We start from the raw sequence: 26,681 nt of genomic DNA, 5'->3' as shown, positions 1-26,681 counted from the left end.
CACCGTGGATGGCTCGTATTGAGCGTCGTCGAGACACATTGGTACTGTGTAAACGCATTGGTTAACTAACAGCAATCGACTAACGTTAGTCGGTCAAATAGTAGATTAAAGAAATATGTAGTAAAAATATACAGGCAGTTTTCTTTTCATAGAAACACACCAATTGTAGAGTTTATGGATATTGTAAGCAAAAATTCTCCGATGTTTGTAATCGTTTACGGAGATATGGAGAACTCTATGTATTTAAAAAATGAACGTCGGTTCTTTTCTACACTTGGTTCATCTAACAGCACTAGACAATATGCATCTTTCTCAGTTACGGAAGCAAAGAACTATTGAAATATGCTGTGGGAATCATCCAAAGTCCATGCTCTGCATACAGAATGGATAGATGCCGAAGATAATCGTTATACCAATATTACTGCAAAGCGAATCAGGGAAGTAACTGCAGATGAAGTACGGGATACCATTATAAGATCCACCACCGGATAATATTTTGGATGAGGTTGAGGGCACTAGTAAGCTGCTAGATAACCTAATCATCGATAACAAACCTTGTTGATGTATCAATGGCCAAGGTCGTACAGATAAACCTGAAACACTCTAAGTATGCCACGGACAATCTGGCTGTCTTACTCAGGGAGGAGGACATCGACCTTGCCATCATCCAAGAGCCCTGGGTTCATAGCTCATGTGTCAAAGGGCTCAACATCAATGGGTATAATCTTTTTTATGAAAAAGGACAGGGTATAATAAGCTTAGATCGTGCATTTTAGCAAAAACGCAACTTAATGCTTTTCTCTGCTCTCATTTAAGCTCTTTAGATATCACCACCATCCGGATAGAGCGGAAGCTAAAACCTGCGGTTTTAGTAACATCCGCCTATATGCCACACGATGATGAGGCACCTCCAGAGGGGGTACTACTAGTCCAAAATTTCGCGCAGACCGAGAAGCTAGCCTTGCTGATGGGTTGTGACGCCAATGCCCGACACTCCTTGTGGGGAAGCTCGGAAATTAATGATAGAGGTGAGTCTCTTTTTGATTTTATATTAAGATGCAATCTAGAAGCATGTAATAAGGGTAATACTCCCACCTTCGTTTTTCCGAGTACGGATGATCATGTAGGCTGGGAAGAGGTTTTAGATATTACCATTTGTTCAATTTCCCGCTCTTTAACGATCAATGATTGGAGAGTTTCAGCTAGGAACTCCTTTTCTGATTATAGATATATCATGTTTGTGATGGATATTCCCATGGTAGCTAAGCAATCTCACCGTAATCCCAGGAAGACAAACTGGGATACTTTCAGGCCATTGCTCAGTAGCAAAATCAACATAGCCCCCGCTCCAATAAACTCGATTAGGGAATAGGAGTGTAGGGTCAACTCTTTGACAAATAATATTATTTCTTCCTTTGAAGCATCATGTTCTCGCTCGTATGCGAAGAAGTGTAGGCCACCATGGTGGAACGAGAAGCTCTTTTTGCTCCGCAGGAATGCAAGAAGAGCTTCCAACGAAAGCTATCGGACCAAGGTTTGGACTCCATGTAAGGATGCTCTTAGGGTTTACAAAAAAGCACTTCGGGAATCCAAGAAATTGTCATGGAATTGTCATGCCAGCAAATTGAAAGCATTAAAGAATCGGCTAGACTAGCCAAACTGCTAGCAAATGGCCACTCTTGTCCCTCTCTCATTAACAAAGTAGATGGAAATCCAGTTAAATCCCTAACGAAATCCCTCTCACTATTAGTTGATACCCATTTTTCTGGTTACTCGGGTGATCCCCCAAAGATATTGCCGTATCGTTCAGCCAATTCTGGCGAGACTATACAGTCAGTGGTATCTAGAAGGATCAAATGGGCCATCATTTCCTTCTCTCCACATAAAAGTCCGGGTCCTGATGGGATCTTACCAATTATGTTACAATCTCTGGGAGATGTAGCTGTAAATTGGCTGTCCACGATTTTCTGTAGCTGCTTTTCACTTAATCATGTTCCCAGCGGCTGGAGACAAGTTAGAGTAGTTTTTATTCCAAAAGCAGGTAGAACAGGCCACGGTACGGCTAAAGATTATAGACCCATCAGCCTTACTTCATTCTTACTTAAAACTATGGAAAGACTGATCGATGCTTACATCAGATCTTTACACAGTTTCGCTAAATATCAAGGGCTCAACATGCATATCTCAAAGGGAAGTCCACAGAAACGGCACTACATGGGGTTGTTACTGTGGTAGAGAAATCTCTTAGATGTAAACATTTTACCTTAGCCGCCTTCTAGGATATAGAAGGAGCTTTTAATAACGTCAGTGTGGTAGCCATTCAGGATGCTCTCAGCGAAATGAACATCCCGGCCTGCATCTCCCGATGGATCGCTTTTATGCTTGGGTTAAGAATTATCAATGCAGAGATGGGCAATCTTAGCATTAAGAAATGCGTAAGTAGGGGTACACCACAAGGGGGAGTGTTATCTTCCTTATTATGGATTTTAACAATGAATTCACTGCTTTTAAGGCTTAACCAGGGTGGAGTCAAAGCAGTAGCGTATGCGGATGATGTTGTCCTTCTGGTAACAGGCATGTTCCCTTTGGTGCTGAGTAGCATCATGGAGGACGCTTTTCTGAACCTTAGTAAATGGGCCTCAAAGTGTGACTTAGGTGTTAATCCTTCTAAGACAGAACTGTTACTGTTTACCAAAAAATATAAAATTCCAAACTTTCCGCTGCCAAGATTAAATGGCCAAAGATCAACTCTTTCGCACAAAGTTAAGTATCTAGGAGTAATTCTTGACACAAAACTTAACTGGAAAGCTAACATCGACGAAAGAATTCGTAAAGCTTGTGTGGCATTCTATGCGTGCAAAAGGATGTACGGTAAGAGCTGGGGATTGCAGCCCAAAGTGATTCTCTGGCTTTACACAGCCGTCGTTCGGCCAATATTAACATATGGATGTCTGGTGTGGTGGCCTTCGTTGAACAAACAGTACATTGTTCAAAGACTAACCAGAATGCAAAGATCTGCCTGTGTGGGAGCTACAGGGGCTCTAAGATCTTGCCCCACCAGTGCGCTCAATGTCATACTTAACTTGCTACCTATTGATATTTACATCAAGCAAGCTGCTACTCTCAGCGCGCAGAGGCTTAAAGATCTAAACTGTTGGCGCTCGAATGCTTTAGAATATGGTAATATCGCATCACTCTATCCGATAGACGATGCCAGGGATTCAGACTACCTATGTCCTCGGTTACTATTCGACAATAACTTCGCCACCAAAATTCCTTCAAGAGGGGATTGGGAGACGGGATTGCTTACACTCTAGGAAACATAGCGATCTACACCGACGGGTCTAAAATGGATGAGGGCGTTGGAGCCGGAATCTTCTCTACGGACCTAATGATTAGTAAATCATACCACCTTTCAGATTCCACCTCAATATTTCAGGCTGAAGTTTTTGCCATCCTTAGGGCAAGTGTTCTTGCTTTAAATATGCGCCTTCACGGAAAAGAGGTCTGCATTCTAACTGACAGTCAGGCAGCTATTAAAGCTTTATCAGCAGTCTGTCTGTCATCGAGATTAGTAGAAGAATGTAAGGAAATTATCAGTGAACTAAGTGAGAGGTCAAAGCTTACTCTAGTATGGGTTCCCGGACATTCCAATATTGTGGGAAATGAGCGCGCTGACGAGCTTGCTAAGCTAGGCGCCTCTTCCACGGATACCCCTATTTCGATTCCTGCCCCTGTCAGCTACGGGCGTTGGCTGATTTGTGACCATTTTTTGCGACAGGCAAATAGTGAGTGGACCCTTACTGTCTCAGCAGCCAGCTTGGCCCATCTATTCCAAATATAGAACCTCAGACTTAATGTGTAGAAACAAATCTAAGGTTTCTAAGCAAATATCTGTCTTTACGGGTCACTGGTCCATAGGACGGCATGGAGCTAGACTTGGCCTTCCCTGTGGTACCTCATGTAGTGCGTGTCTACCAATAATTGAAGAAATGACACCAGAACACCTGATGTGTTTTTGACCAGGTCTGGCCAGAACTAGGTTTAAGTTTCTAGGGGCCCCTTTCTTCAACTCACTTAGCGATATCTCCAGTATCAGCATTAGCCAGATTCTTGCCTTTGTTAATGCATCTGGTTAGTTCTAGTTTGACCCTCTATCTACTACCCACTATTACGAGGTTTTTGTGGATTCAAAACGCCTTTCATCCTTAGCTATTTGAGGAGGATTCATCCTCTCTCCACCACAACTAACTAACTAACTAAACCCTCTCTCATGGTTATTAAAAAATGATAAGGACACGGCTTTGCCATCAATTATGGAGTGCTCAGCACCAAGTGTGATATGAGTCATTTAATGTATCTTGATGACATTAAAATGTAAATTGGAAATTAAAAGTTTACATCTTAAAAGTTTACTGCGGCTCACGGATATGTTTAGAAAAGACGTTTGGGTGGAATATTTTTTGGAGATATGTCGAATCATGAGTCGCTCAAAGGGCATGGCTTTGAGAATTTGCATATTCAAGCCATGACTGAAACAGATTTTTATAAGTACTTAGGTATATTGCAAGGTGCACAAGTACAAGAGAGCAATTTAAAAAATAATTAAATTGGAAATTCGAAGCAATTCAACGCAAAATCAGAACTTTGATGTGCGACTTTCGCATGCATCATCCAAAATCTGCTGTGGAAAGGATATATCTATCAAGAAATATTGGTGGTAGAGGAGTGCTCGATATAACAAGACTATATTACGAACAAGTCGACTCACTACGCACTTATTTTATTGACAAAGAGCTCAGTTGTCCTTGCATAAGGTTATCTGTGGTTTAAATAATAAACTGAGTCCATTTGACCTAAAGAACAGAGTATTCTGTCCTCCAGATTTGGTTGTGCCTGATCAGCAAAAAATTGATTTATGGAAATCAAAGGTTCTTCATAGAAAAATGTGAATTACCTTTGGCAGCCATTTATTGGTTTGTATTTCTTCAACAAATGCTCTGTGTAGGGGACATATTTGGTGAAACTGAATGTTTTGTGTGCGCGATACAGGATGGCGTGGTCCCTACTCGTAATTATTGCAAACATATTTTTAAAGAACTAGTAGAGGATGACTTGCGTCGGAAATGTGGTTCAGTCCCAGAAACATTGGATCACATTATCTCCAGCTATTCTGCAATGGCAACAAGGAAATATCTAAACAAGTACAATGCAGTATGTAAGGTAATCCACCAAAATCTTACATGGATGGATTGATCTCTAAAACTTGTCCAATTTACCAATATAAACCCACTGCGGGCTAGAAAACACCAATTTTCGTATGTACTGGGATCGATAAGTTTACACAGATCAACCAATAACACAAAATAAGCCTGATATCCTATTGGTTGATAGAAGGAATAATTCAGCATACCTGATTGATGTTGCTATACCGCATAGCGGCAACATTGAGCAGAAGTATGCAGAAAAGATGAGCAACTATATACCACTGGCTAGGGAAATCAAAGAAATTTGGAGACTTCAGCGAGTGGTAATTGTACCTATAATACTATCAGACACTGGAATAGTACCCAAAATTCTCACACACTTAATGGACATGCTTCAACTCTCTAAACTACTAATAAATAGTATGCAGAAATACGTCTTGTTGCATCCATGTACAGTGGTGAGGGAAACGATCAACATTCTTTAGAAGGACCAACACAATATAATAGGTGTAGAACATAGACTACACTTCAACAGAGCATTCCTTGATGCTTGCCATCCGGAATTTTGTGAATACCAGCAATAACACCCGCTGAGATGTAAAATTCAAATAATAATAAAATATTGTTGGTTTTAACTGAGTACGATTTCATTATATCAAAAATTTTTTCTTGTGTCTTCGTAACAATATATAGCCCATTTAATACGTTTTTTGATTCATATTAAAAATATATGATAGCAGAAAAGTGTTGAAATCTTTTTAATATATTGTATTTCATTGACATTATTATATCAAGTTTATATGTAATATAAAGAGCAGTACTTATAAGTATAGATAAAGTCAGTTAGTTTCTTGTTTTACTATTTCATTTTTATCTAACTATATTTTCTGTATATTTCTCCAGGTACTTCAGAAATGTCATTGGCTTTAGTTCAAATATGACAGACAAACTAATACTTATAATTTATACCATTAGTACTTTATGCGAGTATTTAAATGATAAAAAAAATTACCAAACACATTTAAATTTCTTTTATTAACCAATTTGTTGATAATTTCGAATGATGTCCATAGTTTAAAATATATACATGTGTGTATATATAAATAAAGATAAATATATTTAGGTGTATAGCATAATAATATATCATGTAATGTTTTATTTATTAACACAAAATTTCGAAACTTTTGTCTATATATGAACCATCAGTGAAAATTTTAGCGACTGTTGCATTTCACAATAGCCCCCAACAACTTTTAACGGCTGTAACTTCCCCGTTTATCTTTGACGGTAGTTTTTTAAATAAAAATTGTTTATCTTAACCGCTTGTGAAGTACTTCAGCTTACTGTTTTATGTCTGATAAGAAATTAGTTTTAATAAAAAGATTAAATTCTGTATTGAGATAAGTAAAACAGGTGCGAAATGCCTGCAATTTATTTTTGGCAATCAGACATCAGTTTTGAATCTTAGATCAGAACTAGGAAGTTGGTTGCTATCTGGTTTAGGATATTATTCAAAAGGTACAACTAACCTATGCTTGTAAGGCACCCATGCTTGTAAGGCACCCATGCTTGTAACTATGCTACAATATAAAGTTCACTATAGCACTATATTTTTAAATTATTTTTCATAGTTGCGATAATTAGTTTTCTTAATGTCCCGTAATTGGAAAATTAAGAATTAGTAATTTATCATAACACTTACCATAATAAAAAGTTATTTATGACTTCAAAAACTTTTGGTATTACAGCAGGACTTTGAAGCGCTTTGATATTAAAGTTTTACTATAGGCAAACTAAGAAGTTGTCTCCAGGAACAAGGGTAACCCCGGCTACAATAATAGCAACAATAACATATCTAATACTTATCTCGTAATTCTTTTCATTTGTTTTGATTTCTTATGTATTAATGAATAATAATCAAAAATAGATAATGAAAAGACTTATATTTATAAATAATAAGAATAAAAAATGGCAACAAAAATTCAATAAAGGAAATTTCTCAACTTATTATTTTAAGGACTATCGGAAATCGAACAGACAAAACACACTTGGCTTCTATGATTTGTTCGTGTTCTGCACAGGGTTTTTAATAGTTAGTTAGTTAGTTAGTTGTGGTGAAAGGAGGAACAAGTCCTCCTCAATTAGCTAAAAATTAGCTAAACAGTTTTGAATCCACAAAACCTCGTAATAGAGGGTAGTAGAGTGAAGGTCAAGCTAGAACCAGCCAGAGGCATTTGTAAAGGCAAGAATTTGGCCAATGTTAATGCTAGAGATATCGCCAAGTGTGTTCAAGGAAGGGGCCCCCAGAAACTTAAGCCTAATTCTGGTCAAACCTGGCCAGAGCTGGTAGACAGAGAGCTGGTAGACACGCACTACAGGAGATACCAGAGGGTAGGCCAAGTCTAGCTTCATGCCATTCTATGGTCCAGTGCCCTGTAAAGACAGATATTAAATTAGATACCTCAGATTTAATATTATATAATGTTAATATTATATAAATTAATTTTTATTTGTTTTATAGGAGTCTTTTTTCTAAGTAGTTATAACTATTAAAAAAATTCAAATGAGATTTTGTTAATTAAATTTTCTGAGAATAATTTAGTGTTATTTTTTTTATTATGCTCTCCTTACAGACCATTTTATAGAAATAGTCGTCAGTCTCCATTAACACATGTAAGTATATATGTAAGTTTTAAAATGAAATATAGTGAATATTTTTTCATTGTTTTGTTGAAGTGTTATAATAGAATGACATATAATGAATAATTTATTATTTTCTATACTAAATAGAAATTATATTATTATAGAAAATATAATGTTTGAATGTTTTTAATTTTGATTTAATTTGATTTTTCCTTTTTTGTCATTTACAATAAAAAATAAATTTTAAACTCAAGACCATTACCTAAAATATAGTTTTTCCAATGAAGTCTATTTTAAGGAATTTCACCAATAGATTATTGCGAAACAGTTCTTGCACATTTGTGCGTACTTAAGACTTATACAGATTATTCCAAAATATATAAACAAATTCATAAATGAAAGATTTTGTGTTGATACTGTTGTGTCAATAGAAGTCACGATATTTAATAATATATAATTCACTGTAATAAAGTTTAAAATGTCATAATAAGACACCTAAGAAACCTTGGAATTTGAATGCTACCATTCAGTTGGAGAGAAAGTCGATGGTATTGGCAATAAATAAGTAATTTATTTTTTAGTGCCTCTTGCCATTATCAAATAATTAAACGCTTTATTATAAATACGCCACTGAAAATAATACTGAAAATATCTCTAAGTATAGGCGACTTTCTTGTTTGTTCTGCGAAAAACCCTCTATCTTTTGTCGCTGTCAATAACAGAAGACGGGTTGCCTGTACAGTTAATTAAATTTAATTATAATTTGATTTAATATTTTATTTTTTTTTACGTAGTATAATATAAAATTATCAGTATTTACGAAAATAAAATTAATATTTATATTGCGATATTTGGATAATTGCTCAAGTTAGTAATCATTCATCATGCCTTACAGACCGGAACTAAAATCGACAAAACAGAGAGCATTTTTGTTGCTGCTAAAACTCGCCTGGTTCTTAACTTGCGGTTGCTACTGCATAAGTTGTGTCGATGCAGCCACAGAAATATCGGGACGCGTTGTTGGTGGCACCGCTGCAGCGACGAACGCAGCTCCATATATAGTTTCGCTACAGCAAAATAGCGTACATTACTGCGCTGGAAGTATATTGAATGTAAATTGGGTTGTGACTGCAGCGCATTGCCTTACTTCCAAATCACAAGTGCTTAGCAGCACCCTTGTGGCGGGCAGTAACAATGTTGGCGGAACAGCCAGCACTACACAGAAGCGTGCCATTAGTTCATATGTTATAAATGATTTGTATACCGGAGGCACTGCACCTTATGATATAGGTTTGGTTTATACTTCGACAGCATTTACGTTTGGATTTGCAGTTGCTGCTATTTCGCTGCCAGCCAGTGGATCTACACCTACTGGTAGTGCCAATTTATATGGCTGGGGCAGTACTTCCACTACATCGGTACCATCATATCCAACGCAACTACAAGTAGCTGCCAATATACCCATTATATCATTGTCATCTTGTGAAAGTGCTCTGGGTGCTAAAGGCACTGATGTTCATAGCACAAATATTTGCACTGGACCATTAACCGGTGGTATCGGTATTTGTACCTCTGACTCAGGTGGACCACTTGTCCAGAACAACGTGCTGATTGGTATTGTTTCGTGGGGCAAGTTACCATGCGGTCAAGCCAATTCGCCGTCGGTTTATGTAAAAGTGTCTTCATTTGTAGCATGGATATCACAAAACCAAGTGATCGCTGGTTAAATGGAACAGAATTCTGTTTACAGATTAAAAATTATAAGGTTTAAAAATCAATAAAAATATCAAGTTAATTACTACATTTTATTAAAATACATCTTAATTTTTTAAACACAAGTGGAAGTGCTGAATTGTTTCATTTTAGAAGTGATATGTTCTCAAAACATGGAGTCAAGCCAAACGCTCTCCGTTTATGTCAAGGCTTCTCCATATATAGTATGGTATTACTCGCTTGTTAAATTTATCAAAAAACTATTTACAGACATCTTACTTTTTTCGATACTAGAAGATTAGGCTGGATTGTTGTACACGTAGAATTTTCTATGAGAAAGTGGTTAGTAAACCACTTTACCCTCAATCGCTAATCTACCATATTTGTTTTTTGGCCTTCTGCTTTTTTTTTTCTTTACGTTCAACTGTGTTAAGTACAATGTTTAAAGCGGACGAATTGGCTACGTTGTGTATGCTTTTCATTACACCTAAACCTTTTTTTTGCTATAGAAAAGAACAGATTATTAACATTTTTTATTGTTATGACATATGTATGTATGTATCTATGTTCTATATTTTTGTTAAAGAAATTAATTCAAGTATTGATGATGTCTTCTTGATCAAAAAGTGTTGAGTGGAAACATAATAAAAACTGCATTTTACTGCAATTCGCCATTCCACCATTGAAGTGCGTTTTTATTATTTCTCAATGAAGAACAAATTAAGAAAAAAAATAAATCCGAAATAAAACCGAAATACAAGGAGTAGAAAACACAGAACACAGAAACACAATTCACTTGAAACAAGAAGTGCGGGCTTGATAGCTATTTCAGTTTTTCGTTATTCTTTTGGTACATGTTGGTAAAAAACATCTTCAATGTCAAAAATTTTTTAATTCAACTTCGTAAATAAAGAATATATAATTATTTTATATGAACAGTAGAATATATGTATATTGTATTTCAGAGAGCTTACTTGCATTTTCCATGCTTGGGTTTAACTTTACAACTGATTTGTAGTTCCTTTGTGTTTGTAATATTGCTTCTACTATTTCCTAATGAAAAAAATTATAAGTTAAAGTAGAATTTAAAGCTTATACACATTCTTACTCGTTGGTTGAAGATCTTAGTTTCCAGAGATACATTAAGAAACACATGCTAGTGTATATAGTAATGTTATATTTACATTATAAATATCGGATATGAACGAATGACACTAACAAGTTAATTGCTACAGTGTAAATGTTCTGAATATATCCCTTTTATTGAAGTAAATAAAGGATTAAAAAATTGTATTTATTTATGGTCAGAGTTATAGATAGCTCTTTAGTCCAGGAAGTAAAGAGAGTGACAGGATTTTTTTGGTGATAGGTGAAATTTTCTATTATCCAAAAACGATGCTGCAGAGGGGAGATATATATTTATATTTGCACAATATAGAGTGATCCTAGCACGTAGTTAGAATTGTGCAATCATCTGCATATGTTATGACTCTGTCTCCCTCAGGGAGTCTGGGAGTTTAGACATATATGAATTGAAATTGCTTCAATTGCAATTGCTTCAATTCAACCTTTGACATTTTATTTCCAAAGTCAACAAAGCATAATCTGCCTATAAGATAGTTACAAAGCCATCTTTTTGTTGAGTCAAGGATAGATATTTTAGCCAAGTTATTTAACAAGGAATTATATTGCATCAGGACAACGCCTGGCCACGCACATCGATAATGAATCGCCAAAATTTCCGGGAGCTTAGTTGTAAAGTTCTTATGCATCCATTTTATAGTCCAGACCTGGCACCAAGTGATTACCATCTGTTTCTGTCCATTGCGAACGATTATTCTGGTGAAACATTCGCTGTGAGAGGCTTGTGAAAATCGATTGCCTTAATTTTTTGCCAATAGGGACGATGACTACTATGAGAGAGGTATAATGAAATTACTTTCAAAAAGGTAACATGTTATCGAACAAAACGTCGCATATTTGACCTAAATCGGATTATTTTAATTATGGTAAATAAGCCTTCAATTCCGTGAAAAATAATGGATTTCTTTTTACTACACCTATTATATAACCAAAAAGGTTGACAATTTCGTAAGTTTTTCAATTCAACTATAAACAGCCGATCGGATTATTTTTTTTATTTGATGGACCAGTACTATTTTCGTTAGAATTAAATCGTTTTAACTCTTTAGCAGACTACTTCTCAGTTGGTCTGCCATGCCTCCTTCATTGATCTCATTACAGGTTAAAATATGGATATAACTGAATACCAAATAATACTACATTCACGCTGTCTCATTTAGCCATTCATTTATATTAATGAGTGAATGTCTATAATGAGCTCATTTATACAGCTGATAGAAGTTCACTTAATAATATATCACACAAAAAAATTAAATATATAATTGATATATTAGATCATTTAAATACATTTTATATATCAATTACATATTCAACTAATAAAAACAAGGATTTTATTAAATAGTTACATCGTCAGTACCTTTGTTTATAGCTAATCTGTTGTTTGTTCACATTTTACATATAAAACATGACACATATTTCAAATTTTGGTAATTTCTCATGTGGGAAATTTATTTTTAGGGTTGCATTCGACATTTCGCCTTAAATGAGCACATTTATTGATAATGAGCTCCATATAAAAGGATTTTGTATTAAATGCTCCATTTGTACCACATTCGACATATGTTATGTTAATTGTTATAGTGTATTCTTACTGTTACATGCTCATTATAAATATTTCTTATGTAAAGTTTTTATTTGTTTTCTATATATGAATCCTTTTTATGGTATTATAATTTAATTTTTATAAATAACTAATAATAATTGCATTTAAATTTATTTGAGTTACAATACTTAAAAATAAATCTTAAAAAAATATTTTAAAGAAAAGTTTGTATTAGAAAATTTTAATACACGAAATTTTTATAAAATTTAATCAATCAAAAACACAATAAAATTATATATTTGGTTTCATTTAAATAATTAAAAAAGGATCAACTTGAATAAAATTGATCCATGATCTTATCTATCGCACTCATGTATCGTAGAACAAGTTTGCCAACGGATAACGTATAAAAAATGCAACTATCGAACAGATGACTTGCAAACCTAGCAGCATGTAGGTGACAATATTTTCGTGTACTGGACCAAATATGACTAGGACAAAATTGATAAGTGTAAAGTTATTAGTTGTTATTCTGCCATCGGCATGATCTTTCCATGAAATCAGTTTTAGAAACCTAAATATATTAACCATTTGTTTGCCAATAAAATTGAGTTCTTCTGCTCGGAATGTTACAGTGCTAATTGTTAATAAATCAGTGTTTGAGTCATATTTTGGCAGTCTATGACGCGGACAAGGTACAAAATGGAAAAGTTGCGGAATTGAGTATAGAAAATTTAAAATTTGGGGTATGAAAAATAATATTAATGTTTTGCTGAAGTGTCCTAATATTCCAACGACTGCAAATGTCATGCCAGCAAAGTAACAGTAAGTATCGCCAACAAATACTTGCGATGGGTATCTGCAAAGAGAAAAATATAAATAGTAAATTTTTAAATATATAAATTACATGTAAAACGAATCAAAACTATTTAGTTTATCAAAAACTTGACGGTAAATCATGTAAAAAAATTGTCCTAGACAAATGTTAAAACGCTAATAATATACACATATATACATACACATAGCAGAAAAAGTCTACAGATATACATAACATTTTTCTTAAATTTCGCATAACTTATTTAATTTTTTCTGAAATTAATTTTTGCTTTCTGATTTATTTTAACCAAAATAACAACAATAAAGTTCAAACTAAGAAAAAATTAACAGTTATTCTTTAAAAAAAAAACACACACAATTATATGCAAATGCAACAATTTTTGAAGCAAAAAAGTCTACAGATATTTCTTAATATTTACATTTACCGTTAATTTAAATTTGCTTGCAAGCATAAATATATTATTAAATGATCAATAATTATCAGTTGACTTCTTAAAGAATCTAAGAATTAACTATTTAAAAATATTTTTTTATATAAACAGTAAAATTTAACAATGGAAAATAAAAGACGTGAAATTAGTGTTAGTCAGCGACAAATAACTATTAAATTTTGTCAGATAAAGAAAGACGCAGCATAATCAACCAGGTGAAAGTAAATCCAAGAGTAACCGCCTTCAAACTAGGTAAACATATTGCCGAAATACTTGAAAAAGAAATAGGTTCTGATACTGTGCGGAAAATTGTGAAGAAAAGCATGTATTATACCCGGATTGCAAGAAAGAAGCCATACATATCCAGATATAATGAAGTTTTGAAAATTAGTTATTTTCTCTGATGAGAGTTGATTTCCATATTTGGAATCAAAGATAACAAACTTGTGTGAAGAAAATTTATGATAATGATAAACAAAACTTAATTTCAACGGTGAAATATGGTAGAGGCGTATTAGTTTGGGGTGTATAGCAAGTAATGGTGCTGGCAAACTTGAATTTTTGCAAGATACAATGCATAAATATGGGTATCTAAATATTCTAAAAACAAATTTGAAAGAAAATGACAGAATATTAGGACTTAAGGCAGGACTCCGACTCCAAGCATACAGCAGCGATCGTACGAATTTAGCTGCTAAACCATGCTTCCAGGCAACTTCAAACACTACCAGAATCATCACCACACCAGAATAACTGTTAATTTTTTATATTAGAACTTTATTGTTGTTTCTTTGGTTAAAGTAAATCAGAAGACAAAAATTAATTTCAGTAAAAATTAAATAAGTTATGCAAAATTTTAAAAAATTTTTATAGATATTCGTAATATTTTGTGGTGTACATGCATATTTGTAAGTAATGTTTAAAAAAAAAACAAAAAAATCAAAAGAAAAAACAAAAAAAAAACAAAAAAATCAAAAGAAAAAACAAAAAAAAAACAAAAAAAGCAATTGTTGGCAACTCTTAATGTCATATGCTGTATTAACGAACGACATAAGAAGATAAGAAAAATATGTAAAAAATAAATAAATAAATAAATAAAAAACAACAAATCAAGGAAGAAAGAAGAGCAGCTGTTCTTGAAGGGAATATCATTCGGCAAACAGACAGTGAAGAAGTAGAAGAGAGTTTTTCTTGGGTGTGTTTTATATATGCCAGTAGCATTCAATTTAAATACACCCACGTTTCAAACTAAGTGAAAATTTTTATATAAAGATATAATAGTAATTTAAAAATTTATGATTATGTGAAGAATCAATTAAATAAAAGTGAGTTCATTTTTAAACTTTAGCATACAAATGACCAATGCATTTACGCAGCGGAGGGGCACATACACATGCAGTACGCACATCAAATAGCCGCCATGCTGCAACTCCTTTGGATGACGTACCATTACTGATAGCGGCAGCTCCAACGCACAACACATTCGTATCGTATGCGGTACAACACAATAGAGGTACACTAACGAAAAAATTTCTACTATGGGTTGTTGTGCTGTTGCAGATTTGTTTCATTGGTTGTTTTTGGCTACTACAGCTTGGATTCAACGCCAGCATAAGTAATAACAGTTTAACGACAGCTACAAAGGAATACACAGCTCCTAACGGTAATAAAAATGACAACCAGCAGCAAACAAAGGGCGATGTTCTGCTCGCAGCTGGAAGAGTGAATTTTATTAAAAGCGCTGCACTAAAATTGCCCAAATACAAAGTGCAAAAAACGTTCAACGCAGCTCAAAAACAATTGATAGAACAACAAAAGCCACAACATACACTGCAACGAAATAAATTGTATTTAAACGATAATGTAAACATTTTTGCAACAGACTTTGTTTTCAAACCAAACAGACTGAACAAAACAGGTGTAGGCCTAATAGGTGTAAACGGGGGAACAATATTAAAACAAAGTATAATGTCAGCAGAAGTTATGCGAACACTTGTCGATAAATCTAAAACACCTGAAGGAGGAGTTTGGTGCTATCGCGAAGGTAGCGTAAATGAAACCAATCATAATATGGACCGAGTTGTTGGAGACTCAGTAGAGCAAGAAGTGGATTTAATGTCGTTAGATTGGTTCGAAAATGCACAGTGTAAATGTCAAACCAACTGGCATGGAAAAGATTGTGGTCAGCCTGAAATTATTTGGCGTGCTCTAATGACTGCCAAGAAACCTTTCAGACTTATTGAACCCTCTGAACAAATGGCACATCGTTTAGTTTATATGTTGGAGGGAAATTTCTTTAGTTTAGATTTGTTGGAACTACAAATACAAGCTGTTAACGAGGTTGTGGATTACTTTATAATATATTTTAAAAATAATAAAGCAACATTAGAGCAGTTAAGAATGCTGCAACGTAGAGTAAAAAATATTTTAAAGCGTGGCAATTATTTTCTGTACCATTGTAAATCAGACATAACTCAGCGAGAGGCCACGGAAGTCAGTTGCACAGCTGCTCGTGCATATGCAGCGTTTCGTAAACATTTACGCGTTGATACAGTGTCTGCGTTTAATTTAAACGAAACAGATTTAATACTGTATTCTAGTGACTATGAAATTATATCAAGGAGTGCTCTAAAGTTTCTTAAATATTATGCTAAGCCAGAAGTGGAGTATATACGTTTTCGTCTTAAGTATACAGTATATGGTTTCTATTGGCAGCACGCAAAACAAACCCACCTTACTAGTCTTGTAAGTTTCTTTACGCACCTCGACAATCCACATCTGGGTAATGGCGATCCTATACAATTAATAACCAAAGCTAGTATGCAGAACAATTCTGCTTTTATTATTGGCGATTTAAATCACTTTGGTGGATGGTTTTGTAAATATTGTGAGCAATCGGATGAAATAATTAGTGCAATACAAGCAGAGTTTAGTTCCTTACAAGTACAATTTCCTAACTCAACTAGAAATCATCATATCGACGTGACATACATACAGAAGCTAATAGCAAATGGCATCTATGTGGATGGAAAAAGTCAATTGCTGAAAATGAGACGTTATTCGGATAAATACTTTGCACCAAACTATGCAGAGGAAAACAGCTGGAAGTATGGTAATTTATTAGTAAATTTATATGAAACACTTGATGAAGATATTGAAGATGAAAATGTTTATTAATATTAGGAAAGTTTCAAAAATGTTAATTTTTATTAAGCAGAAACCAAATAAGAGTAATTGTTTAATCAAATCAGAATGCAGAATATACACATATAAAAAAATGTGTGTATAAAAATACAAACATTTTTCTATTAGTTCAAAATATCTTTATTGAGTATACTTAATTTTATTTTAGCAATTATATATATAGTACATTGTTTAAATCAGATCGTGCATGTTATATACAATATAAGAATGGATTCTCCAAAGAGATCAACTATACAATTTTATAGTTTGGTTCTTAACTCCATTGAAGTAGAAATTTTCTTTGATTATGACAGGAAGTAATTTTGTTGCACATATAAAATTACTTCATTTAGGTATTTTCACAACTAAATATTGAGAATTAATAAAATCTCAACTTTCCCAAAGTTTTTTTTAAAAAATTGTAATTTAAAATTTCTTTTAATGAATTTCATATTAAAGTGTAAGTTGTTGAATAAAATTTGTTTTTCTATAATAATAAAAAACTGCCAATATATATAATTAAATTATAATATTTTGGTAATTTAAATAAAATTCATATATATTAAATATTTGGAAAATACGGCTTTTTAAAAAAAAAAAATTTTTCTTTTAGTTTATAAATCAAACTTAAAACTTTTGATATTGTTTATATATTTCCTATTATTTATTTTATAAGTTTTGAACAAAAAACAAATACTTTGCAAAACTAAAAGTTGTCACTGTTCCTGTCTCGATAGTAGATTTAATTTTTTTATGTTATTTTCATTTTATATAATTAATTTATTAACTCAAATTTGTTTTTAATTATAATTATAATTAGTTAAAAACACAATTAAAAAGCTATTCATTATAAATCTGTGATAATTTCTTAATGTTTTGCACTGATTTTAAGTTATATTTCATTTGGTTATATGTACATTACAATTTGTTCGTAAATAATTAATTTTTTTTTTTATAATAAAAATAATTGTATTTTTCAATAATGTGCTAACTTGTAATTTCATTTTATTATTTTTTTACATAATATTTAGATTTATATCAAAAATTAATAAACTAAGAAAAGCTAGTTATATCTGTTACAGCTTGATTATATTTTAATATATCTTTTCACTAATTTACAGATTCCCCCATTAGTTTAATTTTTTAATAGCAAGATATCAATGTTTTTCAAATTTTAAAAGACAATTTCAACAGTTATAACAAACTAATGATATATATGAATAAAAGGCTTATAGATATAATACCATAACAACCCATAATTTATTTATCTTGTTTTGACTAAGCTAGCAAGATTGATATTATCTTGTACGTATCACTTATTTTGATAACAAATTTGCAAGGAATTCATTTAAATGGTCGCTTAGTATTTTTGTCAACCATATTAAATAAATTTTATTCAATGTTACGTTATGTTGATATTAAATTGTTGAAGACACAGAAACAGTTGTTTCACCTGTTTCAGATATTACAACTAAGATATTAAAGTTCAGTGATTTACTATTGTTTTAACTACAATTCCTACTATTTTCAATAAATCTCTTTCTATTAAAATTTAGTTATTTTAAATGTATAATCACATTATTATCAATAATACCATACCATCATAAGATATACCATAAATCGTTCCTAGATTTAACTTTATTTAAAGGTGTCGTTTTCTTCAGCGATCATAATTTAATGGTACGAATAATTCGGTTAAGCTTAGATGAAATACGGAATGTACACTATATGAAAGACACTGCGAAACTGACCAAAATTAAGAAAATAGTTCATTACCAACTAAACAAGACAGTTCCAAGCAAAATCAGATATTTAACTCAGCAATCAGTAGTATAGTTGTTTACATAAACAATTACCGTAAGACTTGGAATAGATCTAAAGATATAAGAAGTCGGACACGAGCCGAGTATAAAATAAACGAAAGAAGATTGAAAAATATAAGTAATAAAACAAATACTAACTAAAAACTACTGCTCAACATAAAAAGTACGCAATTTAAATGATAACATGAAATCCGCGTAAGAAAGTATAAAGGATCAAAGTTTTATAAAAGATACAAAGAACCTATGTACCGAAAGTGGACAAAAAACAAAGAAACCTTATAAAAGATATAACAACATTTTCTTCCTCAAGATTGCACGATCAGCTATCCTCAAACGCAAATTTAGCAAAGTAAGCCTAAATAACTGCAGTAAGCCTGCACTGCATACAAAGTACTTCATACGCGAACACACATGTTATGATTTCTATACTTAAAAAAGACGGCTTGCGATTTTCATCCGATACAATCCACTGTGACCCTCCCTGGGTTATCTTAATATGATAAGCTAAAAACCAATGTACGTAAATTTTGATTTTGATTGTTTGGTTTCATTTAAAGGCAACCAAAATTGTCTATATCAAATGAAGAAAGTTGTGTACCAGAATTAAGAATTATTCTTACTGCATTTCCATTAATAAAACGGTCCTTATTATTAAAATATTATTTTTTATTTTATATTTCATTAAATATATCTTAGATGTATTATTATTTATAGAATTTAAAAAGAAAACAAATTTACATTTATTTTATAACATATTTATTATTTTAGAGTTTTTTCGAACACTTTGAAAAAAAAGAGACTTTATTCTTTGAAATTACCTAGATATCTGCATTCTGAAACTGTTCAATTACTAGTCAAATAATTTAATAATATAGCATATCACTCAGTAACTATCCAGACTAATTACTAAAGAAACAAATATAGTATTCAGGATCTTGATTAACATTAACGAGGAGCTTGGTCGCCAAGTAAAAGTGTAAAATAACGACAACGGATTTGCTCGAGAGATCGTGAGTTGTATTCATATGTTTTTTCTGTGTTTTACTTATAGATAGCCTTTAATTCCCCTCATCAACATAATCATTGCGACGCGTCTCTAACATTTCTATGGTTTCGTCTTGAAATGATTTATCTTTAGTCTGACCTGTTTTACATATTTTCAAAATAACTGGAGTTAAATAAGGTGGAGTTACAAACATTTCAAAATGTGATTTATGTAGTTTGACCATGGTAACTAACAATCGTTTTGGAATAAAAATATGTCCACGTTTCAGCCAATATGCAAAAAACCATTATTTTTATATTTAAATAACTCCGAACAACTCTTAGAATCGTCAACGAGTTGTTTTAGATTAACTGTGAACAAACGCGGCATTTATTTTGAAAATTTTTTTCAATTATTAAATGCCGATTTCAGTGTCGTTACTTAAAGAACAAGTGGTTCCTTGCTAGGGGCTGACATAAATAGTTCGAAAGTTACTGAGTGGTGTGATGTCGAGTTTTTTTTTGTTTTGTGTAATTTTATTGATACAAAAATATTATCAATACTATATTGATTTAATGCTACTATATGCCAAATATTAACTATAAATAAGTGTCTCCTTATCCTATCCCTACAAAGCGCCCTAATATATGTAATTCTATGTGTCTAACATGTAAATTAGTCGGAAAATTCTTTATTATAATTGTGCCTGTTTATATTGAGAATAACGTTTACCTTTGTAATTACGTTGAAACGTAAGGAAATTATGAATTTGCTTTTAGCCAACACATATCATGAGATTAAAATTAACAATTACTAATTATTAATTATAAATGAATTATATGTATTATAAAGCAAATATTGATAAGTTATAAATTTGTTATTTAAAATATAATTGAGGATAATAAAAATTTAATAATAATTAATTAAAATTTATAATAACCATAATTAAGTAATGTATTTATAAAAAGTTTTTATTAGTAAAATTTACTTTAATATAACTATATTTTTATAATTTTAATTATATCTATTATGCTGTCTAATTTAAAAATTCAAAAATTTAAATATTTTTTATATTTCTTTAATATGTTTGCGCTTTTAAAAACACAAGAGCACACTCAAAAAATGGGCTATATGCCCAGTTTAAACTTTGGAAAATAGGGGTTTTCTCTTGAAACTAAATGACAAATGCTGTGATAAAAAACAAAAGAAAAAATAATTTAAAATAATTATTTTTTGATTAAAAGCAAAACTGTTAAATGTTTACATTTATTTATTTATGATTTTTTGTAGTCTAAACAATCAATTGAAGAAATCATTTAAGCGAAATAAAAATTAATATTTCGTTAATTTAAATTTAAATTTGTTTAAAACATTTAGAAAAAAATTAACTGAATTTTACTTTTTGTAATAAATCTGCAATATTTACTATTTTCGACTGAAAGCATTTGTTAGTTAAACACTTTTATAATTATAATTATCCACTAAAAATTTAATTGAAATATTAAGAAAATTTTGTTTGAATAATAAATATATTATTATAGTAAATAATAATAAAATGTAATATTATAATTTTTAATTGCCAATTAAATGAAAAATTTAACATATTATTGTTTATATATGTATGTATATGATGACACTTTAGGGTCAGCAAATGTCGCAAGTGTGTAAATATCAGCAAATCGGAGCAAATTTTGCATTTCACAGTTACTACATTATATGGGATTTAAAACCATTATATGGATATTAAATACAAAGGATTGCTTGACACTGATTTCTTGATCTAAACATTAGAATTTAACATCAGGAGAACAGTTTTAATTCATATCCTCTAGGCTAGTTCACTTGTTCTCCGTGTCCATTGCTAGGCGATCATAAATGATATCATTGACCAAACAGTTCTGAGCAGAGTAAGTTAAATGCAGATATTATTTTACTGCATAACTTAACACTTCTTTTTATCACTTAATTTGTATTAAAGACTAAACGTGGATTGATAAAAAGTAAGTAACTTTTGAATATATCTCAATATGATGTCTATATTTTATATATCATTTTTAAAACCGGCTATTTTATACGATTTATTAAGGAATTTAATTTGTTTGTCTTTCTTGTTTGTTTGTAAACTTACTATTTACTCTATTCTGGAGAACATGGTGGGATTGGGAGTATTTCATGGCGTTAGTTCATACGTGTGCAAAGTATATACCTGTATTGTCTTGATAAAGAAACACTTTTTGCTTGATGAATAGGAATTTGTTTTTAATTGTTATTATACCGCTTGGATTTAATATAATTCACAGCGCCTTATCAGCTGTATTAAGGTGATATTTACCTTCTACGGTTATTCTTACAGTGATGTCTATTATTTTACCTATTTCTTTATCTCTGCTGCTGTAATATTAATTTTATATAAGAATTCAGTTGGATTATTTGAACAAATTTTCAACAAATTTGTTCAAATAAGCAATATTATAGCATCACAGTTATAGTCTACAGCTAGTGAAAATGTCACCCATTTTGCCGAGGCTTTTTTACCCAATTTCTTGTGCAAGTTGAAATTACGATGCCATTTACTGTGTCTGTGGCCTCCATACAAACGCAAAGTTTTTTAACTATTCGAACCGTTTAAGTGTGAAAAGCTATAACAATTAATGTATTTTTTACAAATTTGTAAACAATGTTGGATAATTTTATGTTGAAGTGTAAGAATTGCATTACATATTATTCATTCAATAATCATTTTGAATTTTAATAATTTTTAAGTGTCCAACTTAGTAAACTGACAAACTTTGAAAATTCATTGTTCATACAATAAATTCAAAAAATTATTAATTGCCCTATAAATACCACAACGAGGACAGACAGACAACTTTAAATTTAAAATTTTACAGTAGATAATTTGAACAAATTTAATAATATTATTGTTCAAAGTTTCATATCCTCAACAATAGAATTTATTATACAACATAAACATCATTTTTATTGATTATAAAAAATGATAAACATCCTTTTTCACATCAACTAGTTTAGCATTCGTAGAGACCCAATGACATTTCTATTAAAGGGCATTTATCAATTTTGACTACTTCCGTGAGTAATTGCAACGATTAAATCATTTTACCGCAGCTAAGCTATTATAAATGAAAAAATATTTAAGTATTGGAGTGTCCACTAAAATGCAGTAAGAAAGTAAACTAACAACAACAATATTTCCTATATAATATAGTTGTGCTGCTTAACCTCAACAACGATATTCAGTAACTATTCAGTAACTATATTTTCAATTAAATTTTGACTTTAGGATCTATAAATAAAGTAAATTCTTTATGCACTTACCTATTATATTTCCATAAGGCTAAGGACACTGCTAAAAATGGTAACATTAAGTACATAGAAAATAAATGCGCATCCAACTGATGTTGCAGTAAAAATTCACAGGTATTATATAGTAATATTGAACCAGCTATAACAATAGATTGTCCCACTTCAAGACCATTTATGCCAGCAAGTATATTAATAGCATTAGTGCAAAATACAGCCAACATTCCCATATACACATAATAAAAAATACCTACAATTGTATAAAGTTCTATAAATCAATTTCATATGGAATGGAAATTAATTCACCTATATCCAATGTGTTACCCACAAACATTCTGGCAAATTTTGGCATAATAACTGTGGTAGAGTTATAATTCACATAGTACACCATTAGTAACGGGAGAGTAGCGATTGTGGGTAGCAACAGTTTGTGCCGCCAACGCAAATCTAACACGTCATCAGCAAATCCCAACAATATCATGCAACAAATTGATAGCAATGCCGCAATCAATTCTACAAACTGAAGAATTTTAAATAAATCATGTTAACTAATTTGTAAACGGTTCAAAATGTGTGTAATGAATCACACTTATGTGATTAATTATATTTTCATTATAAAAGCATAGTTCATTGATTAATTTTTTTAAATAACTTTTAACAAATTATATAACTAAATCGTTACGATAAAGAACTCACTTCCTTGTAAGGAAACACCTCAGACCTTCCGCCTGTAGTTGCTACTTCTGCACTAGCTGCATCTCCAAATGTGAATGGAATTGGTATAAAGAAAAACATGGCAACTAAGAATACACAACCAATCAGTACACCCAAGGATTCTGGGCTGAAATTAAGTATAGCCGTTATTATCTTATGCTGTCTCATAAACTGCATACTTACACCACTTTTTCATCCTTTTTGCACAGATCTTTTCCGTAGAGGTTTGCTTTAATAAACATTTCTCGGAATCTCGGTATCATACGTATGGTCATCACATAGCTTATTGCTGCTATGCCAATGTTTACGGCCAACGTTAGAACTGAATTCGCGCCTATCATCTTATCACTGCAATACGTAATGCTCCCAATGGCTAAAAGCTACTTTTTAATACCCTCAGGAAATTTTACTCTTCTTACTATTCAACATTTAATTGGATTACCACACGTTATGAATACTGCTTAGAGCTGACAAAATAGAAACCAAAGAACACTTTTTCAAGTATTCTTTCAGTGAGCTTATCTGACGTTTATGGAAGCAAAAGGCAGGCAAATGTAAAAACGTACTGATTTTGACATTTCTTGTCGATTTATATTCGCGCTAAATTCATAGAAATGAGGGACGACGAAATATAAAAACACGAAAACAATACATTTATGTAGGTATGTATTTTTTAGTCGCATTTGACATTTCTTATTGACTTATTTACACGCTAAAAAGGTTGATTTAAAAAATTTCAAAAACAAAAGTTGTAGTAAGGTTGTATAAGAATCATATAAAATAATTAATAATGAAGAGGTTAATTAATAATGAATATAATATAGAAATAAAACAGTTAAGTTATATTTAGACTATTGTTTTAAACTCGACATACATATATGCAGCTATATCTACCACTTTTCATTCAAAACTCATATAACAAAATGCTAGAGGTTCCATTAGCCGAAGTATGAAGTATAAAATAAGTATACTTCCTTAGAGCCATGTTATATAGTCTCGGGCACGGCATGAGTAAAATTGTTGTTGTTTTCAATGCAAATCAAAAAATTGAGATTGAGAGAAAAAACAATATGTCGGTTCAAATTCCGGCATGATACATTGTTTTTTGTTTTTGTAATAGAGAGAAAATTAACACTGCAGTGTAGTGCGATCATGATGACGTTGTGGTCCTATACAATAGAATATGTCTGTTCATTTCAAGCTCACTACTACGCTCGGAAAAAAAGAATAAGACGGGGCCCAAAAGTTTTGACATACATTGTCTTAGAGCAAAGGGTGGTTGCGCCGGTCGATAGAGTATTGAAACAAGCTTATGTCAGAGTGCTGAAAGAATATGATGACCTGAAAAATATGAATTCATACTATATTCGCTAACTTAAAAATATTATGAGTAAAGCATTAGAGAAGATACTGATCCTGACTATTCGCACCCTTCTTAGAAGAGACATAGAATGGTTCTTTCTGATATCGTCTTAAGTTGGCTAATGAGGATTCCTAAACACCTTTTTCTAATCTCTTTTTCTAGTGCTCTAAATTCACTTTTTAGAAAAGACCGTATCGTGAAATGACCTAAAAGGCAAAGGAAACTATTTCTCTCCACCTCTTTAATACAGTTCACCACGTTTACTTTATTGAAATATATGGACTATCATAATAATTGATATGAGTTCAAACCTAGTATTTACCGGGGGCAAAAATTATCTCTTCCAAGCAATCCTAAAGATACCTTCTACAAGAGGCATCAACTGAATCAAATGGGGGTTTCAATGTCTACAAGCCGAGTTCATTTTAAAAATATTCTCTACGGTGAAAAACATTCCGTCTCACAGTCTTAGACAGGGAAGTATTCAAGGAGATAGCATGTTTCTTGTTAAACTACGTCACTAACTACCTAAAACTTGAATTTGAAAGTTCATTACTTTAGGCTAGGGCTGTCCAATTAGGCAAATTTGTTTTTTTATGTTTGAGTCACATAACATTATTTTTTTTATGGTATCGCAAATAAATGAATTAAAATACATTAAATAATATAATACAATCCACGTTAATTTACTTAATTAACAAAAACTTTAGTGTATATTTATTTGTACAACAGGCTCAAAAAAGTCGTATCCAGTGGCGTAAGTTTTTACATTAAAATAAAATATAGCAACAACTAACATTTATAATGCTGATATTGATAGAATTGTAAAAGATAATTTAATGAAGATCTAACAAAACTAAATTTAATATTATCACCGAATTTTTATTATTCTTTAGAAAAATTTTGAATGTATGTATTTATTTCTGCGGCACTCCAACCTATTCAGTGATTTGTATTGGTCCGCGATCTTATCTGGTCTGGACAGCCCTGCTCTAGGCTATCGATAGGCCTGTCCGTGTTCAAAAATTTGTCTGCTTCTTCTGACTAAACTAAAGACTAAGAAACAGAGCGAACAAATTGATCGCAAGCGAATGTGAAAGGACAAGACGGGTAGGGTAAGTGGAATGTTGAAAGAGCATATTTCGAGACACTCCAGAAAATTGTAAACTGAAATACTTGCTGAATATATCCGTTTTATTCTATAGCAATTTGCTCAAATTCAGCTTTGCATTCCTCTTTTTATGATGTTTTTGTTATAATATCAAGTTTGGTGTTAGTTTTCAAGAAAAAATAGATTTTACAAATATGCGATCGATGGCTTTATACTGGATTAAATACTTTATATTGAAATAATATACCGAAAGAGTATTCAAATATTGATGACTCTGACTGAAGAGTATGCACACTTCCATGATACAATGTTTCGTCAAAAAACTACCTTCAAATTAAAATCGTATAGATAAATTCAATAAACTGTATTATTAAGTATTTTGTTAATTTTCAACATTTTTTGTTTTTTGGAAGAAAGATCAGCATAATTAAACATTCGAATATGAAATTAGGGAACCAAGTATTACAATTCAAATGGATAACACAAGTGTTATACATGTTTGGTGTAAAGTTATCGATCATGTTAATTATTGAATTAATATCTGCTATAGAAATAAATGAGAAGAATTATTTATGCTCAAAACACTGCTTTTTTGTATTGAAAGTTTTATTTTAAATTTGCTTATATATTTACTTTTGTTTTAAAAATTTAAAATTAAAATAAT

At 31.7% G+C, this 26,681-nt stretch overlaps 3 protein-coding genes and 1 long non-coding RNA gene across 5 annotated transcripts; 2 read left to right on the top strand and 2 right to left on the bottom strand.

The window, feature by feature from the left end:
- Positions 1–8,631: 8,631 nt before the first annotated feature.
- Positions 8,632–9,664, top strand: LOC119687266 (trypsin-like). Its single transcript, XM_038101526.1, has one exon. The coding sequence runs from the start codon at positions 8,735–8,737 to the stop codon at positions 9,575–9,577; it is 843 nt and encodes a 280-aa protein (XP_037957454.1). The 5' UTR covers positions 8,632–8,734; the 3' UTR covers positions 9,578–9,664.
- A 779-nt stretch (positions 9,665–10,443) lies between these two features.
- Positions 10,444–11,194, bottom strand: LOC119687267. The gene is made up of 3 exons (XR_005253128.1): positions 10,672–11,194; positions 10,538–10,616; positions 10,444–10,462 (listed from the first exon to the last, which is right to left on the bottom strand). It is a non-coding gene; the product is annotated as an uncharacterized LOC119687267 (long non-coding RNA).
- Positions 11,195–12,059: 865 nt separating this feature from the next.
- On the bottom strand, positions 12,060–24,114 carry LOC119687265 (UDP-N-acetylglucosamine--dolichyl-phosphate N-acetylglucosaminephosphotransferase). Its single transcript, XM_038101525.1, has 5 exons — positions 23,727–24,114; positions 23,526–23,670; positions 23,136–23,349; positions 22,845–23,079; positions 12,060–13,108 (listed from the first exon to the last, which is right to left on the bottom strand). Exons 1-5 carry the CDS (start codon positions 23,882–23,884, stop codon positions 12,619–12,621), a joined length of 1,242 nt encoding a protein of 413 aa, XP_037957453.1. The 5' UTR covers positions 23,885–24,114; the 3' UTR covers positions 12,060–12,618.
- LOC119687264 lies at positions 14,552–16,778 on the top strand. 2 transcript variants are annotated; one of them, XM_038101524.1, is made up of 2 exons: positions 14,552–14,712; positions 14,866–16,778. In XM_038101524.1, exon 2 carries the CDS (start codon positions 14,880–14,882, stop codon positions 16,692–16,694), a length of 1,815 nt encoding a protein of 604 aa, XP_037957452.1. In that variant the 5' UTR covers positions 14,552–14,712; positions 14,866–14,879; the 3' UTR covers positions 16,695–16,778. The 2 variants fall into 2 exon arrangements, with proteins under 2 accessions (XP_037957452.1, XP_037957451.1); XM_038101523.1 differs by having other exon boundaries at positions 14,552–14,797.
- Positions 24,115–26,681: the final 2,567 nt, after the last annotated feature.

The sequence above is a fragment of the Teleopsis dalmanni genome, chromosome X (assembly GCF_002237135.1).
Source record: "Teleopsis dalmanni isolate 2A chromosome X, ASM223713v2, whole genome shotgun sequence".
Lineage (NCBI taxonomy): Eukaryota > Metazoa > Arthropoda > Insecta > Diptera > Diopsidae > Teleopsis > Teleopsis dalmanni.
This window is presented reverse-complemented; position numbering and strand designations above follow the sequence as displayed.